At 43.5% G+C, this 14,022-nt stretch overlaps 1 protein-coding gene across 2 annotated transcripts in view; it reads left to right on the top strand.

Moving 5' to 3' along the window:
* Positions 1-530: 530 nt before the first annotated feature.
* CPT1A (carnitine palmitoyltransferase 1A) overlaps positions 531-14,022 on the top strand; it is a 44,456-nt gene continuing 30,964 nt past the window's right edge. For both annotated transcript variants that reach the window (XM_074917994.1, XM_074917995.1), the window contains exons 1-4: positions 531-641; positions 3,955-4,139; positions 12,709-12,787; positions 12,928-13,082. In XM_074917994.1, coding sequence (XP_074774095.1) covers positions 12,942-13,082 — 141 coding nt within the window. In that variant the 5' untranslated portion in view covers positions 531-641; positions 3,955-4,139; positions 12,709-12,787; positions 12,928-12,941. The remainder of the gene's footprint in view (positions 642-3,954; positions 4,140-12,708; positions 12,788-12,927; positions 13,083-14,022) is intronic.

Here is a 14,022-nt window from a genome sequence, read left to right as displayed (position 1 = left end):
CCAATTCTGCCTCCAGGGCTGCACCCCAAATCTCCCTCACCTTCCTCTGGCAGCTCCTGCAAAGCCCCCGCGGCGGGGCCGTACCCTCCTGCTAACGGGAGCTCCTCACCCTTGGGGGCGAGTCCCTCCAGTGACCGTCCCCACACAGAGGGGACCCGGAGCGAGCGCTGCGGGCGGCCCCCACCTTCTCCTGGAAGCCCCCTCACAGCCCCGCCAGCAGCGCCGGTGCCCCCGGCCTGGCCAGAGCCCCGGGACCGAGCGGAGCGCCACGGCCTGGGGCTCCCCTACCCAAGGGGCTGCTCTCAGTTTTCCTCGGCAGCCCCTTCCCGGCGCGCGGAGCCCCCCGGCACCCCTTTCCCCACGCGCACTGGCCCCCCGGGGCCTCTCTCCTCGCACCTTCTCTCCCCGGGACGGCGCCGAGGCCGCGCCTGCCGGGCCCCGGGCCCGCTCCCCGCCCCGCCGCGCTGCCCCGGCCCCGCTCGGCCCCGCCCCCCGCGGCCGCAGCCAATGGCGGCGGGGCGGCCCAGCCGGGCGCGGCGGGGAGCGGCCGCCGCCTCCTCGCGGGCTCTTTGCTGGTGCCGCCGCTCGCCTCGGCCCGGCCCGCCCCGCCCGAGCGCCGGTCACCGCCATTGCCCCGGCAGGTGAGCGGGACGCGGGCGGTGCGGAGCGCAGGTGTGGGGCTTTCCCGGCACGGCTTCAGCTCAGCTCCGGGGGAGCGGGCGGGGGGCCGCGGTGGATTCGCTGCCGGCCGGGCGGTTGGGGCCGGTCCCGCCGGCGTTAGCTGCGGCGGTGCTTTCTGCGGGGCGAGGGCCGAGTCCTGTTCGCCGAGCGGCGCGTCCCGGCGCCGCGGGGGGGGGGGCGGCAGCGCTGTCCGTGCCGTCCCGCCGCCTTCTCCGCGGCCGGAGGGTCTGCGCGGTCCTGCCGCGGGGCGGGGGGCCCGGCCTGGCTGAGCTGCGCGGGGACATTCGCGGCACCCGCGGGGGAGCGGGGCTGCTCCGACCCGTTACCGGACGAGTTTCAGCTCCGCGGGAGCGCGCGGGCGGCTCCGCAGGGGTGGTGGGTTTCCAGCCGTGTGTGAACTGAACACTGGTGCGTGTCGGTGTGAGAGGCGGCCGGTCCGTGTGCCCGCGGGCTGCGAGACCCAGAAACGCCGCAGTCGCTGCAACCTGCTTCTGAGAAATAATATTTTCCACCTGGGTGTGTTTTGTTCGTGGCGTGGCAGGTTCACCGGGTGAGAGTGCGGGCTAGGCTTGTTGCAAAAGGTGCATTAAGATGTCTTGTAGCATCTTGGAACTCCATTTTCCTGCCCCGTTTTTGCACAGCTCTAATATTTTGCGCTGTGTTTTCTGGTTTAAACAGAAAAATCAGCCTCAAAAATTATTTCAGTTACAACCCGTACACAAATGCTGATGGAACTGTGTGCAGGAAGCACGTTTCTTTGAAAAGAGACAAGGGCAAAGTAGGAACAAGACAAATATCTCATTCTTCCTCTTATCTGGCAATTTGTCAGCACTTGGAGGACAATTGTATCGGAGCTGCAGTCTGGAGGAGATCGCTGTGCAGAGACCTCACGGCTTCCTCACCGCGCTAGTGGGAGCGTAGCACTGAGAATGGGGAACATCTGATGCCTTCAGTCTCCTTAGTTTATTTTTTCCTGACTGTGATCTCTTCAACTTCCAGATCTGCAAGCTCTCGTGTGTGTGTTCTGACCATTGTGACTGGATGTTTATATATATAAAGTCTTCAGTGGTAATTAGCAGGTTCTTTTCCTACCGTGAGCATGTTCATGTGCTGATACAAACCAGTAACTACCAGTTTGTGATAGCACAGGGGATGCCGTGAGCGAGTACGATGTGGGTCGCTTAGTTTAGGAAATGTAACTTTACTGCATAAATATCAGGCTCTGTCATAGCTGTGGCTTGGTGCGAAAGACAAGCTGACCTTTAAAATCCAGCTCTAAAATCTGGGGTGTTGCAGCCTTGGTCCCAGAGCCGCTTCTAGGGAGCGAACGCCACCCTCGGCTGCCGCGGCGGGGGCCGAGCGCCGGGCGCCCTTCCCTTCCCCGCCGGCTGTGGGAGGGGCGGGGCGGGCCTGCGCGCGCTGCGGCGGCGCGACCTTTCACCCACTTCCCGGGCGCGGTCACGTGAGCGGCCCCGCGCGGGGCGGGGCGCGGCGCCGGGGGGAGGGGACGGGACGCGCCCCGCGGAGCCCCCCCCCGCCTTGCGCGGTGCGGACGGGGCCGCGCAGGCTCCGCGGCACATCAGAGCGAGTCCCCGTGCCCGAGCGGCGCCCCGCGGGGGGGTGCGCTGCGCGGCGGGCAGCGGCGGCCGGAGCGTTGGATCCCCGGCGTGGCTGCGGGACTGGCTTCGGAGAACCTTGGGGAAAAAGCGACTTAACCGAATGCTTGCATATATACAACAAAACAAAAAAACCCAACACCCCAAGCAATCCACAATCAAAAACTGTTTTGTTGTGCGTTTTTTTTTTTTTTAATATTCCAAAACCATTGTCTCTGTGCCTTGCAGCATGCTGCATCATAGTCTTGAACTTCACATGTTCAGAAAAACGATGTCTAAACACGATCTCTTTTTCCAAGTCTGCATTAACTTTAATTTGAATGGTCAGTTTAAATGTTTGTAATTTTGTTTGGAACTGGTGCTTCGGCCTTAAGCAGCTGAAGGACCCTTCTCGGGTCTTTCCCCCTTGTGCAGTAGATGATCGTTGAACTGCTGGGAGAGCGCTCCATTCAGTTTGCCTTTGGTCACCAAACGTGGTTGTTCATCTTCTAGCAGCTCCAAAGTCTGAAAATGTGACATCTTGTATGTCTCATAAAAGCCTTTCAATTCCAGAAATATTTGTTGTTACAGAGAAGATGATAATTCTTCTTTACTGCATGAGCACAGAAGCTCATTAGTGCAAAGGAAGAGAGAAGGGATAAAACTCACATAATCTAAATGCCTAAGTATGTCTTTTATAGCAGCATTAAAAAGAAATACCCAGATCTAGGGCCTTTTGGGGGTGGGGGAGGTTTCTGCATGGTATAACTGTGCAGTGTTTTAGCTTTGTATGCTTATCCCTTACTCTGTAATTATTATAAATTTCTAGGAGGTCAGAGGAGGTAGCTTGCTGGGATGTGTACAGTGTAACATCCTGCAGTGGAGACTAGAATAATCTAAAAGGTCTAGGGACAGTATAGTACGTCCTGCTCTCTATAGGGAAGAAAGTGTAAATAATATGACAGTTTCTATGTTGATTCCAGTTGTGGAGCATGTCAGTGTTTTGGTTTTTTTGTTGGAAGTGTATAGTTTTCGAACAGTCTTTTACAGGAGCATGCTATTTGGGAAGAGGAGAGAAACCTTATGATCCAGAATGTGTAGGGAAAATACTGTTCAGTGTTAGCCTGGTGATTAACGCACCTGCTGTAGTCAGTTTCTTCTATTTCTTTGCCTGACTGTCTCCAGTTTGAACTGGTGAGAAGACAACTTTTCATCTGTGGCTTTTCTCCTGGAAATGCCACTAAAAACAGTCTGTTCTATGAACATCTCTCCAAGAATTCTTGATGTCGTCTGTGTTGACTGTAATGGGAGATGCTCAGATGTCTTAAATTGAAAGCTGAAGTTAATGTTGGGGTCTAGCCCCTGAGATCACCTTGCTTATCGCACTAGCTAGTGATCACTAGTTGGAGCCCTCAGCAATGACTGAGAAGCAGATGAACTTCCTTTCACTCTGCAGTTCCTCGCCATCTCAGACCTGTTCAAGGAAGACAGATCAATCCAGATAATACATTCATCCAGCATAATGGAAAACAGTGTTTCAGAACTGTTTGTGCTTGTGACTGTTCGCTCCATTGCCACCAGTTTTTCTCAAATGGTTCCAGTCTGATCCAGTCCCTCTGAGCAGTTAAAAGCAGTGTGTGAATCAAAGCTCAAACTGTTTTTCTTGACTTTGTTTCAGAGCTACAACTGACTGTTTGCCATTGCTGTGGTGTGATGTCTGTTAGGAGTTAGCAGCATTGGAATGAATCTGCCTCTCACTGTGTCCTAACCCATTCAAGAGCCCATCTAGAGTGAGCCTGTGGGAGAGAAGGTTTGTGTGACAAATAGTTCTCGAGTCTGCTTTTAAAGAAGACAGCTGTTCAGGTATGCTTGTGTTTCATTCATCGGTCTGTTTGTTATTATCTCTTCCTTTCCATATATGCCTGTTGTTCCAGTTTACAGTTTGGGTAGGGGATCTTGGAAAATTGCTGAGGACACGACACAAGCTGATAGGTTTGTCAGCGGGAGAGCAAGTTACTGCCAACTCCTTTGCTGTTCTGGTTTCAAACTGTCTGCTGTGGGTGAGGTTTGCAGTAGGTCCCAGCGCTGCTGTACCTGGGCATGTATTCATACACGCATTCAGTTTTCCACTTTGGCTTGAACCACAGTGTTTGTTCATTTTTTAGATGTGAGAAATCCTTTAAGACATTTACAGTTCTGAGGGACCCCAGCTGTCAGCTGCAGGTGAGGGTGGGAAGGATTGGAGCCCATGACTGGCGATAACAAAGAGGAGAAGTTGAAATTTCCCTGTTAAATGAGGGCTCCTGGAGGAGAGGCTTCTGTCTTAAGCCACTTCAGTCATGGCATAATAATTTTACTTTGGGGACCCTATGAGAGAGAAGTGCTGCATAAACAACAGATTCAGCTTTTAGGAGGCTTAAACTGGTTTTAGCATGTGTCAGTCACAACTAAAGTATCATGAGAGAACCTGTCAGTTTGACTTTGTTTTCATCAGATCAAATGATAATTGATTGAATGCTATGTTAATTCAAGTATTAAAAGAGAGGGATTCTTTGGTTTCTATTTTACTACTGTGCCATAGTCATTAGGTTCACCTGAGAAGCCCTGTTGAGTGAATTTAATCCACATGACTTCTTAGTGCACTGGGATGATTTGGCTTCATTCAGATTGCTCTTAATGATTTTGTATCTGTAGAATGATTAATCACTGTAAGATTATTGGTAAGACTTCTGAACGGCAAGTATCAGTGTCTTTTTATATGCTGAAGCATGATTAGATATTATTGAAGGTTAGTATGCCAGGAAGCTATTTAGAAATTCGCAAACAAATAACAGTGTCTGGTTAATCTTTATAGCAAGTTCAGAAGTCAGCACCTTGTGGAATATCATGTGAACTATGAATAAGCTTTTTCTAAGGCTTTGATACCTTGTTATCTTTTTGCAGAAGTGTAGTATACACTGCAAGAAAGTGGCATTAGCTAGTAGAATATTCAAGAAGCAGATACAGGAGAGACCAGGCAGTCTTTTTGGTCATGTATTTAAATGTTTGAGCTGTGTATTTTATACTGTTTACTGAAGATTTTTATAGATCAGAACCTGAATTTTCTTTGAAAGGCATAAAATTCTAGACAACTTTGATCTTTGTTTGGTTTTCTGTTAAACTGAATGCTATTTCTTTAGCTTTAGGTTTAACTTTGTTCAACTGTGCATCAAAGGACCACCAGATGCACATGAGTAAAAGTGGTTTTAGCATCCTTTTGGCATGCTCTGGTTAGCTGCCTTTCTTAATCGACCCTCTAACATTAGGGCATAATTTTGGTATTTATTTCAGATAGTGGTAGGGAGGTAGTCACTCATAAGAGTGGATGGGACCTTGAGTTACTGAGTCAGTGCTGGATGATGCTATACATGTACTTTAGTGTCTAAAGCTATTTCATTTATAGCAAACTCCATGAAAACACTTTACTGAAGTAACATCAGTTTTATTATTGATAATACAGGCTTTCTTAATTTGATAGGAACAGTCAGTGTTTCCTCTAAGTAAAATTCCAAGGGCTTATTTCTTACTAGGAGTTTTTAATGTTGCCCACCTTATCACTGTGGTATATGTGGCATTTAGGGTCAGCTCCAGAAATCTACCTTAATCTGCCTTAAGACTAGCAGACTCTCATTAGACAATGCAGTGGTTGTTAAAAAAACAACATACATTTAAAACACTGTGTAATGGCACACTTGGTTCTTTTTAGTGAAGGCGAAGCTACTGGAATAATATTGAAAAATTCAGATGAATCATTGTATGAAAAGTTCGTGCAAAATCTGTAAAAATTCTACCGCAAAATCCAGCTTCTTTTATTCTCCAAACTAACAGTACCTTTTGTCAGATGCAAAAAACTTGCTCTTTTTGAATGTTTGACTGCTACTGCCAGTTTGACTTTCAAGATGTGCTCTTCACTTAAAGCAATTGAAGCACAGGATTTCTTGTTCAGGTCTTAAATGTTCTAAAGTTAGTTTGACTTTTGAAGCAGACATTATGAAAACTCCTATATTAAATTTCATAAAGCTTCTCTGCCAGGTATACAATTAAAAGTGTATACAAAAATAGGATTGATTCTTCAAGCCCTTAATCCTCTTAGTGGCTCTTCACTGGACACTCCAGTAGTTTAATTTCTCTCTTTTACTGGGGAGCACAGAACTGGACACAGTATTCGAGATGGGGCCTCACCAGCGCTGAGTAGAAAAGAATAGTCACCTCCCTCAACTCGTGGCAATGCTCCTCCTGATGCACCCCAGGATTCTGTTAGTTGTCTCTGCTGCAAGGTCGCCTTGCTGGTTTGGGTGCTCCTTGCTGCAAAGTTGCTTTTCAGCCAGTCAGTCTCTAGCGTGTACTAGTGCATGGGGTTACTCCTCCCTAGGTGCAGGACTTTGCACTTCTCTTTGTTGAATTTAATAAGGTTTCAGCCTGCCCATTTCTCCAGCCTGTCAAGGTCCCTCTGGATGGCAGTGATAACCTCTGGTCTATCAGCCACTACTTCCAGTTTCAGTCCCTGTACTTGTATATCCATTTGCAGTTTTTCTTCATTTTTTGCTGTCTTCAACCTTTAGATAGATTTGACAGATTGTTTGCGTGAGTCTTTTTCAACAAAAACAAAAAATTCAAGCAACCCTGATTATCCATAGATTGCATCCCCTTCTGGGATGGCTGTGCCGATCAGTGTTGCCATTAAACTGTAGTTGGTGGCAAAGTGTGGAAGTAAACTAACATGCTAGCAAGTTATTTTATGATGTTGACACTGCGTTTTTTTGTGCTTCACTTCATATCACTTCATTGCAAACATACTATCTAGGCAAAGTCAGCTGCCATAAGGTAGTCGGAATTACTTTGGGTAGGTGGTACTGAAGACTTGGACTGGCAGGCGCATCAATAGCAGAAATCTGAAGAGAAAATTGGAATAATGTATGAAGAGACTTGGATGGACATCTCAATGTTTAGAATTCCCTTTATCTGGCATGAAATCAACAGATTTGAGCATAAACAGTTATTGATTTGTATAAAAGAATGCATTCATAGTTTTGGCTTTCTAGGAGAGTAGAATATGCAAATTTCTATAGTAATAGCTTAAACCAGTGAGAGAAAATACTTGATCACTGTCTCGGCACAAACACGGTGTGGCTGTGCTAGTGTTTTAATGTGGCTCTGATTTCATTGTCTGTCCTCAGACTCTTGGAATTCAGTGTGAAAATATAAATCAATAACATACAAATGAAACTTTTTGGTTGTCCATTTTCTTCCAAGAGCTATAGCAAGCTCATCTCCTGAAGGGAGATTTGATGTGTAGGTAATAAAATACTGGATAAAACTTGTTCAGTGTTTTCAATATTTAAACAAGTTTCAGAGTTGAAGTCTTTTTAGACAACCTGCAAGAGCTCCAGAATTATTTTTTTTTCCTGTTCTGTATGGTTGCTTGTAACCTTCAGACGGGAACTCATTGCTTTCCATGTTGATAGAAATGGAATTCCTTTCCTTTCTCTTTGAAGTAAACGGGTTTGATGACAAAGGCATTGGGGTACTTGCTTGGTTTCCCAGGACCTTCCGAGTTCAAGGTGTCTAGCTTTAAATGGAAATCTTAATATCGTTCTTAGTGTGTTTCTGAACTAAGATTGGGTTTAATATACTAGTAGGAACTTGGAGTCAAAGACACTATCTAGTGATAAGATGCTTCTCATTGCTTTGTTGGTGTCACTTTGCATCTGCATGAAGTTATAAGGGCTTCCAGGTGCTTCTGAATTCAGAACTACCTTCATACTTCAAGATGCAGCATGTTCTAGCCCTCAGCACAGGGACATGTAATTGCTGCAAGTCTGCCCCCATCTATGAACAGCCTGTGGTTTGGATGCCAAGGGTGTCTGTATGAAACCTATGTGGGGTGTACATAACAGTGTTCTCGGAGAAACTATATGCAGCAGTCACTGCTTTTCCTAGAAAACTGTCAACCTTTGTTAGTCAGTGTAGAATATTTGGAGAGAAATGTTCTGTGAGCTTAGTTTGGTTACCGAGAGGTGTATGCCCTATATATAAAAGCTAAAGTATAAATGCCAAAAATCTGTGAGGAGAGCCTCAGAATAAATTCTTGAAGTAGCTTGCAAATGAGAGTCATAGAACTGTGTTTTCACCAAGGTTTTAGCTATTCTGGATCATGTGAATAAGATTTCTCTGCAGTTTTCCCCTGCATTTGTTACCTCGTTTCCTTTTCAGGAAAAGGAGCTATAGATGGGAAAACTGTGTTTAAATAATATATCTCTTTCCAGTGGATGTTTGGACTCCTACTAAGGAGAAATGTCAGAGTTTTCCCTATTGCAAGAGAAATAGGAAATGGGAGGAAAAAAAAAAAGATTGCATGAGCCAAGCAATGTATGGGAAGCAAGTGGCTGAGTTCTGAGATAAGATGTGAGATGGATATCCGCTTAAAGTAGAGGAGTTGTGCTTTTTTGAGATAGGGATGCTGATTTTGCCTTTTTAGCACTCATCCATATAAAGCTTGTGAAATCTACAGAAATGTAGGAAGGTTCATACTCGGTATCAGTTCCAAAGGTAACTGCTTCAGGAATTAATAGCTTATTTTGTGCAATCTACTGTAATACCTCTGCATCACTGCCTGGTGCTTGTGAAGATGCACATGGTATTCCTTTCACTGTCTTTTAGACATTGTGTTCTGTGTTGTGTGCTTCAGAGAGGTGTTACCAACCACAAGTGAATTATTGCATGCCTGACTGAATGGAAGCATCCTGCACATGGGATCCCCTTACCTTCAGATTTTCCAGAGCTGAGGCCCTCACCTCCTTCCGTGGCTCTAGGAGCATGTAAACCCTAATACATAGTTGACTGTTCGGTGTCTGCAATCTGAAAATATAAGGTCTGTGAGCAGTCTGTGAGTTAAACTGCAAAAATAGCAGTCTGAGGAGATTTTGTGCATAGTAGGCATAGCAGCATAAGTTTTTCAGGCCATCAGGTTCATCAGCACTTCGGCCTTCTACTGTGCGGTGTGTTTTCTTGACTTAAAAGTGACATCCAACCTAACAGTACTTGTTTATAACAATGGAAAAAAATTTGTAAGTTTTGATTGGCTCGAGCAGAGGTATGAAAAGGGAAGAGGAGAAACATCTGCAGCTGTTACAGCATGTTTGAATTGAAGTAAAACCAGAAAAGAGCAAGGAACATCTTTCTCATTTAATTAAAAACAAAGAAAAAGAAACCAAGTTTTAAGGGGCACATGTGTGTTTTAAGATATGTTAATATTATGAGAGAACACTGAAATGAATGAAAATAATTATTTTAGATTACTTTTATAAATTACTGTGTTCTTTTTTTTCCCCCCCCTTTAAGTAAGGCTTGGCCAAACTGCTAAGCAATTCAAAAGCTCTCATTTATGGCTCTGTTGGGAATGAGGTTAATTAGTATGTGCTGTACAGAAAAGTTTTGCTGACCAAAATGCCAGAAGTTAGAAGAAGTTATTGTTTCAGTGTTAGTTAGCTAATTGATGTGGGTGCTGCCTTACTAACATGGGCAAGTCAAGCTTCCAAGCCCAGCGCATGCTCCTCTGGCCTGTGCCCTTTTACCTACTTTGCTCGCAAGCACGTGACGGCGGAGGAATGCAGAGGAGGGGAAGTGTACGGCAGCTTATGACTGAACTGGCCTTTAAGGAGGAAAATAAGTGTTCAAAGAAAGGGACTTGAGGAAGTCTTTGGTGTCCAGCCATCATAATTCAGAACAGTCTTAAAGGCTTACAGTTTTCTGAAGTAAAGGAAAAGGATATGAAAAGAAACAAGCCTTTTGATTGTTTCACATTTTAGGGTCAAGTAATACAGTTCTAGAACTAGATTTGTCTTTGTTTTCAGGGCTTGTTTACTTGATTCAGGATTAATTCTTGCTGGATTAATAGTTCTTCATTTGGGAATAAGGAATATTTTTCTTTATTGAAACCTGTTTAATTTTCTGATCGTGCTGAGTTTCAATTCATTAAAATACTGGCTTGACTGTTTATGTTTAATGCTATTTATAATCTTTTTCTGCCTTGGACAGTAGAAATGCCTGTGCCTAAAAACGGAAAGGTTCCTGAAATTTTTTCTCGTCAGAAACAGAGAGGAGGATAGTTACAAATTCCCAGGCTGAGAAGTCACAGGGGAGTTGAAGGGAAATAGAAACTAGTTGATCTTAAGACACTGACATTCCAGAATACAAAATTCCATGAGTGAACTGGAGGACCTGCTGGACCCTCTTGAGACAAATCCAGGTGCCTGATTCTCCATATGGGGATATAGTTGTTTTTATTGTGTGATTATTTTTTAAAATTTTTTAAAAAAAGTTTTTGTAATCCTAGTCTTAATAGCACTGCTAAACGTATGATTCATTCTTAACTTGGAGTGTTTTCCCCTTTTGCAAACCTTGTTGAGTCCAGGGCATATCACGTGTTATTACTGCCTGTCTCTTGTTTTATTGGTGTCATGTCAATTGTGCATCACCAGGTCTCAGGGTTGACCTGGTGATGCACAATTTAAATGAATGAATGTACAACTGACTGACTTTCTGATACTTGTCTACAGCAAGGCCCCCATGAATAAGCAGTTGTTAGTGACGGAGTGATTAAGTACTACAAATTGCAGTTGTTACTAGGGCACACAGGACTTGTCTTAAGGGTTTTGAAACTGATGTCCAAAGCTGATTTGGTTTCTTTGTTGGCCTAATTGGACGCTGTACATGCATGGATCGAATTGCATGCTCTCTGTGAGCTTTAGCTACACTTCTGGAAACCCAGAAGCCTGGTTCACCCAGGGCTCAACCTCTAAAACTTGAGCAGTGGCTGATGGATTTGGGAGTTCTGTGAATTACCATCAGCCACTGTAGCAGTTCTATTGCAGAGGCTGGTCACTGCAAGCTGGTCTAGGGGTAAACACTTTAAATATTGCAAACAGTCACCATGTATTGGTCACAACCTTACAAGATGCTGCACAACAGCACTTAATCTCGTTCTCTTCTGCCTGATGCTCATTCTCTTCCTATACTGTGCATTTCCTAAGCCTGCTGTTACTGCAGCATTCCCTAGCTGTCTACTTGTACACCTTTGCCCCCCTTCTTTGTACTCCAGATGACATTGACATAGTAGAATATTTACAGACTAGAAGAGCAGCACTACAGTCATAATAAACTGTTTCTGAAGTGCCCAGCTAAACTGTACTGGTTAGCCCTCCATGCTGCAGGGGATGAACATCTACCAGAATTTAAGCCTAAGCTTCAGGTTTGCTAAAGAAATGTGCATTTCAGCCTTTAGGAATGAAAAAGCATGAAGTAGTTCTTCCTTCTGATTTTGCTTAAATAGAAATGCAAGTGCCACCTTAAAACACTTGGTATTGATAATGTTGTGTTTTATGCCAGTAAAAATATGAAATTAAAACTTACCCCTGAATCCTGACCTGCAGATGAGATTATGGATTCCTCCCTTTCTGTCACACTTCTAGAAGACAGTGTTGTTTTAGGGTTATGCACAGAAGTTTTGGTAAGCTAATAAATGAATGTGGGCAGAAGACTTTGGAATCACGATGGTCTCTGGACCATTTCAGTGTTATACATAGGGCCTGTCTGCAAAAATCTATGTTCTGATTGTAAGTGCTCAAACAGTCTGAATTAATGATGAGTAGGGGCAACTTCCAGGATATTTATGTAGAAATGCTCATGATGGAAAGAAAGAAGCTATGAAGATGAGCTGATAAATAAGAGTATACAGTTCAGTTTGAATTGGCTATATCTACTCAAAGATAAGCCATAAACATGTAAACAGAATCACAGTTATATTTCTGTTTTAAATTCCAGTGGTTTTTATTTGAACCTGTTACACCTGCCCCTTATGATGGTCTTTTGTCTGTGTTTGTACTGTTGTTGATATTTGTTTGGGTAGTTAAACTGAGCTGCAGTTCAGTTAAATTCCTCTTAATTCCAGATTTGTTTATGTGAAGGTCATTTTTCTGACAATTGTGATTTGGTTTCTTCAACTCTGCGCAGTTTTGATTTTGCAGTCATTTGCCAGTCAGAACTCAGAGCCACCAGAGCTATAGTGTCTTATTGCTGTGACTAATTAGCTGGAAATTAAGATCTGAAAAAATTCCAGAGGAGGATGTGGCCATAAGCAGCTTTGTTTTGCTAGCTGAGGTGAAGAACTTCTGTTTCAAAATGATGAAGGAAAAAAAAAAAAGAAATCTGAATCTCCTTCATCATTACAGAGTAGGATGCTATGTACCTGCGACACTTTTTTTTTCCCCTAAATAGTATGACTTTAATTTTCTGCTCTGAATTTTTATATATTGCATGTATATACGATACTGAGCTTGCTGCAGTTCTGCCAGAAGGCCTAAGTTATATGGGAGTGTTTTGTTTCCATTTTCAGCTCTTGTGGTTAGAAGAGGTACCTTAATTAACATACTGGACGCTGAGACTGAAGTGCAAGCATAGCCTGTAAGGAAGAGGCAAGTACTGTATGTAAATTTGGCATACTTTGAAGTATTTCCCCAAATTACTGTGTAGAAGATACCTTGCTAGAAATGAACTAGCTCCTAGTTCCTTTGAACAAAAAGGAAATAATTTTAAAACTTTGCTTTTTTGACAGAACTCGCTCCGAAAATGGCAGAAGCTCATCAAGCAGTAGCTTTTCAATTTACAGTAACTCCAGATGGGATTGACCTGCGAATGAGCCATGAAGCGCTCAAACAAATTTACCTATCTGGTGTCCATTCGTGGAAGAAAAAGTTCATCAGATTCAAGGTATTTTAAATTAGTCAAGTCCGCCAAACTTGAGGGGCTTTAATGTTTTATAGATTTATTGAAGTTCTATTTAGGTAATTTTTTTTTTTTTTCCTTTATGGCAAATAAAGTTTGTTACTATGGAAAGCTTGTGTGGGTTTTGGTTAAGACAAGGAAGGTAGCACTGGATGATGCAGTAAAATACTGAAAGGGTACATCTTTTTGGTTTATTCTGTGGAAGAAAGATGAAACAGATGTAGAAATGAATAGCTTTGATTTACTTCATTCTCTTCATAATACACCATTTAATTGTGTAATCCTTTAGCATAAGTCAGAAATAGAAGTAGTTTTGCTTTTTAGTGTCATATCACTTAGAGGTACAAGACTACATTCTTGATTTTATGTATTCTTTGCCAAAATCAAAGTTAAGGAGAATGCTTGCTGTTTTCAAGAAATTACCTGAACGTCTATCTTGTACAAGTTATGCTAAATATTAACATTTCTGATGAGGTGCTTGATACAGATTGTTGTGAATTTGTTGGTTTGGTCATGGGATCATAAATGGTAAGTATCTCTTTTATTAGTAGCAAACTAGACAACAAGCTACATGCTATCTTCAATATCTCTTTCAAAAACATATTTTTAACAGTAGTCTAGTCTTAATAAAATCTTAGAAAGCTATGAAGACTGTTTAAAGGATATAAAACCCCCTTGATTGCAGTTTTCAGTGGCTTCTTCGGCAGAATATTTTTGCCATGTTTTCATTTAGAGAGGCCTAACTCAGTGTAAATGGGGATTATTGCAGTGTCATTTGTTTGAAAGTTGTTTGCTAATTTCAGTATTTTTAGTGAGACTTGCAGCAGGACCAGTGTTGTCTACAAAACTGTAGCAGTCAAACTTAACTAAGTCCATTCCTTACTCCTGGGTTAAGCATACGTAAGAAAATGTTGGATAATCTTAA

This window comes from Athene noctua, chromosome 14, assembly GCF_965140245.1.
Source record: "Athene noctua chromosome 14, bAthNoc1.hap1.1, whole genome shotgun sequence".
Taxonomy (NCBI): domain Eukaryota; kingdom Metazoa; phylum Chordata; class Aves; order Strigiformes; family Strigidae; genus Athene; species Athene noctua.
This window is presented reverse-complemented; position numbering and strand designations above follow the sequence as displayed.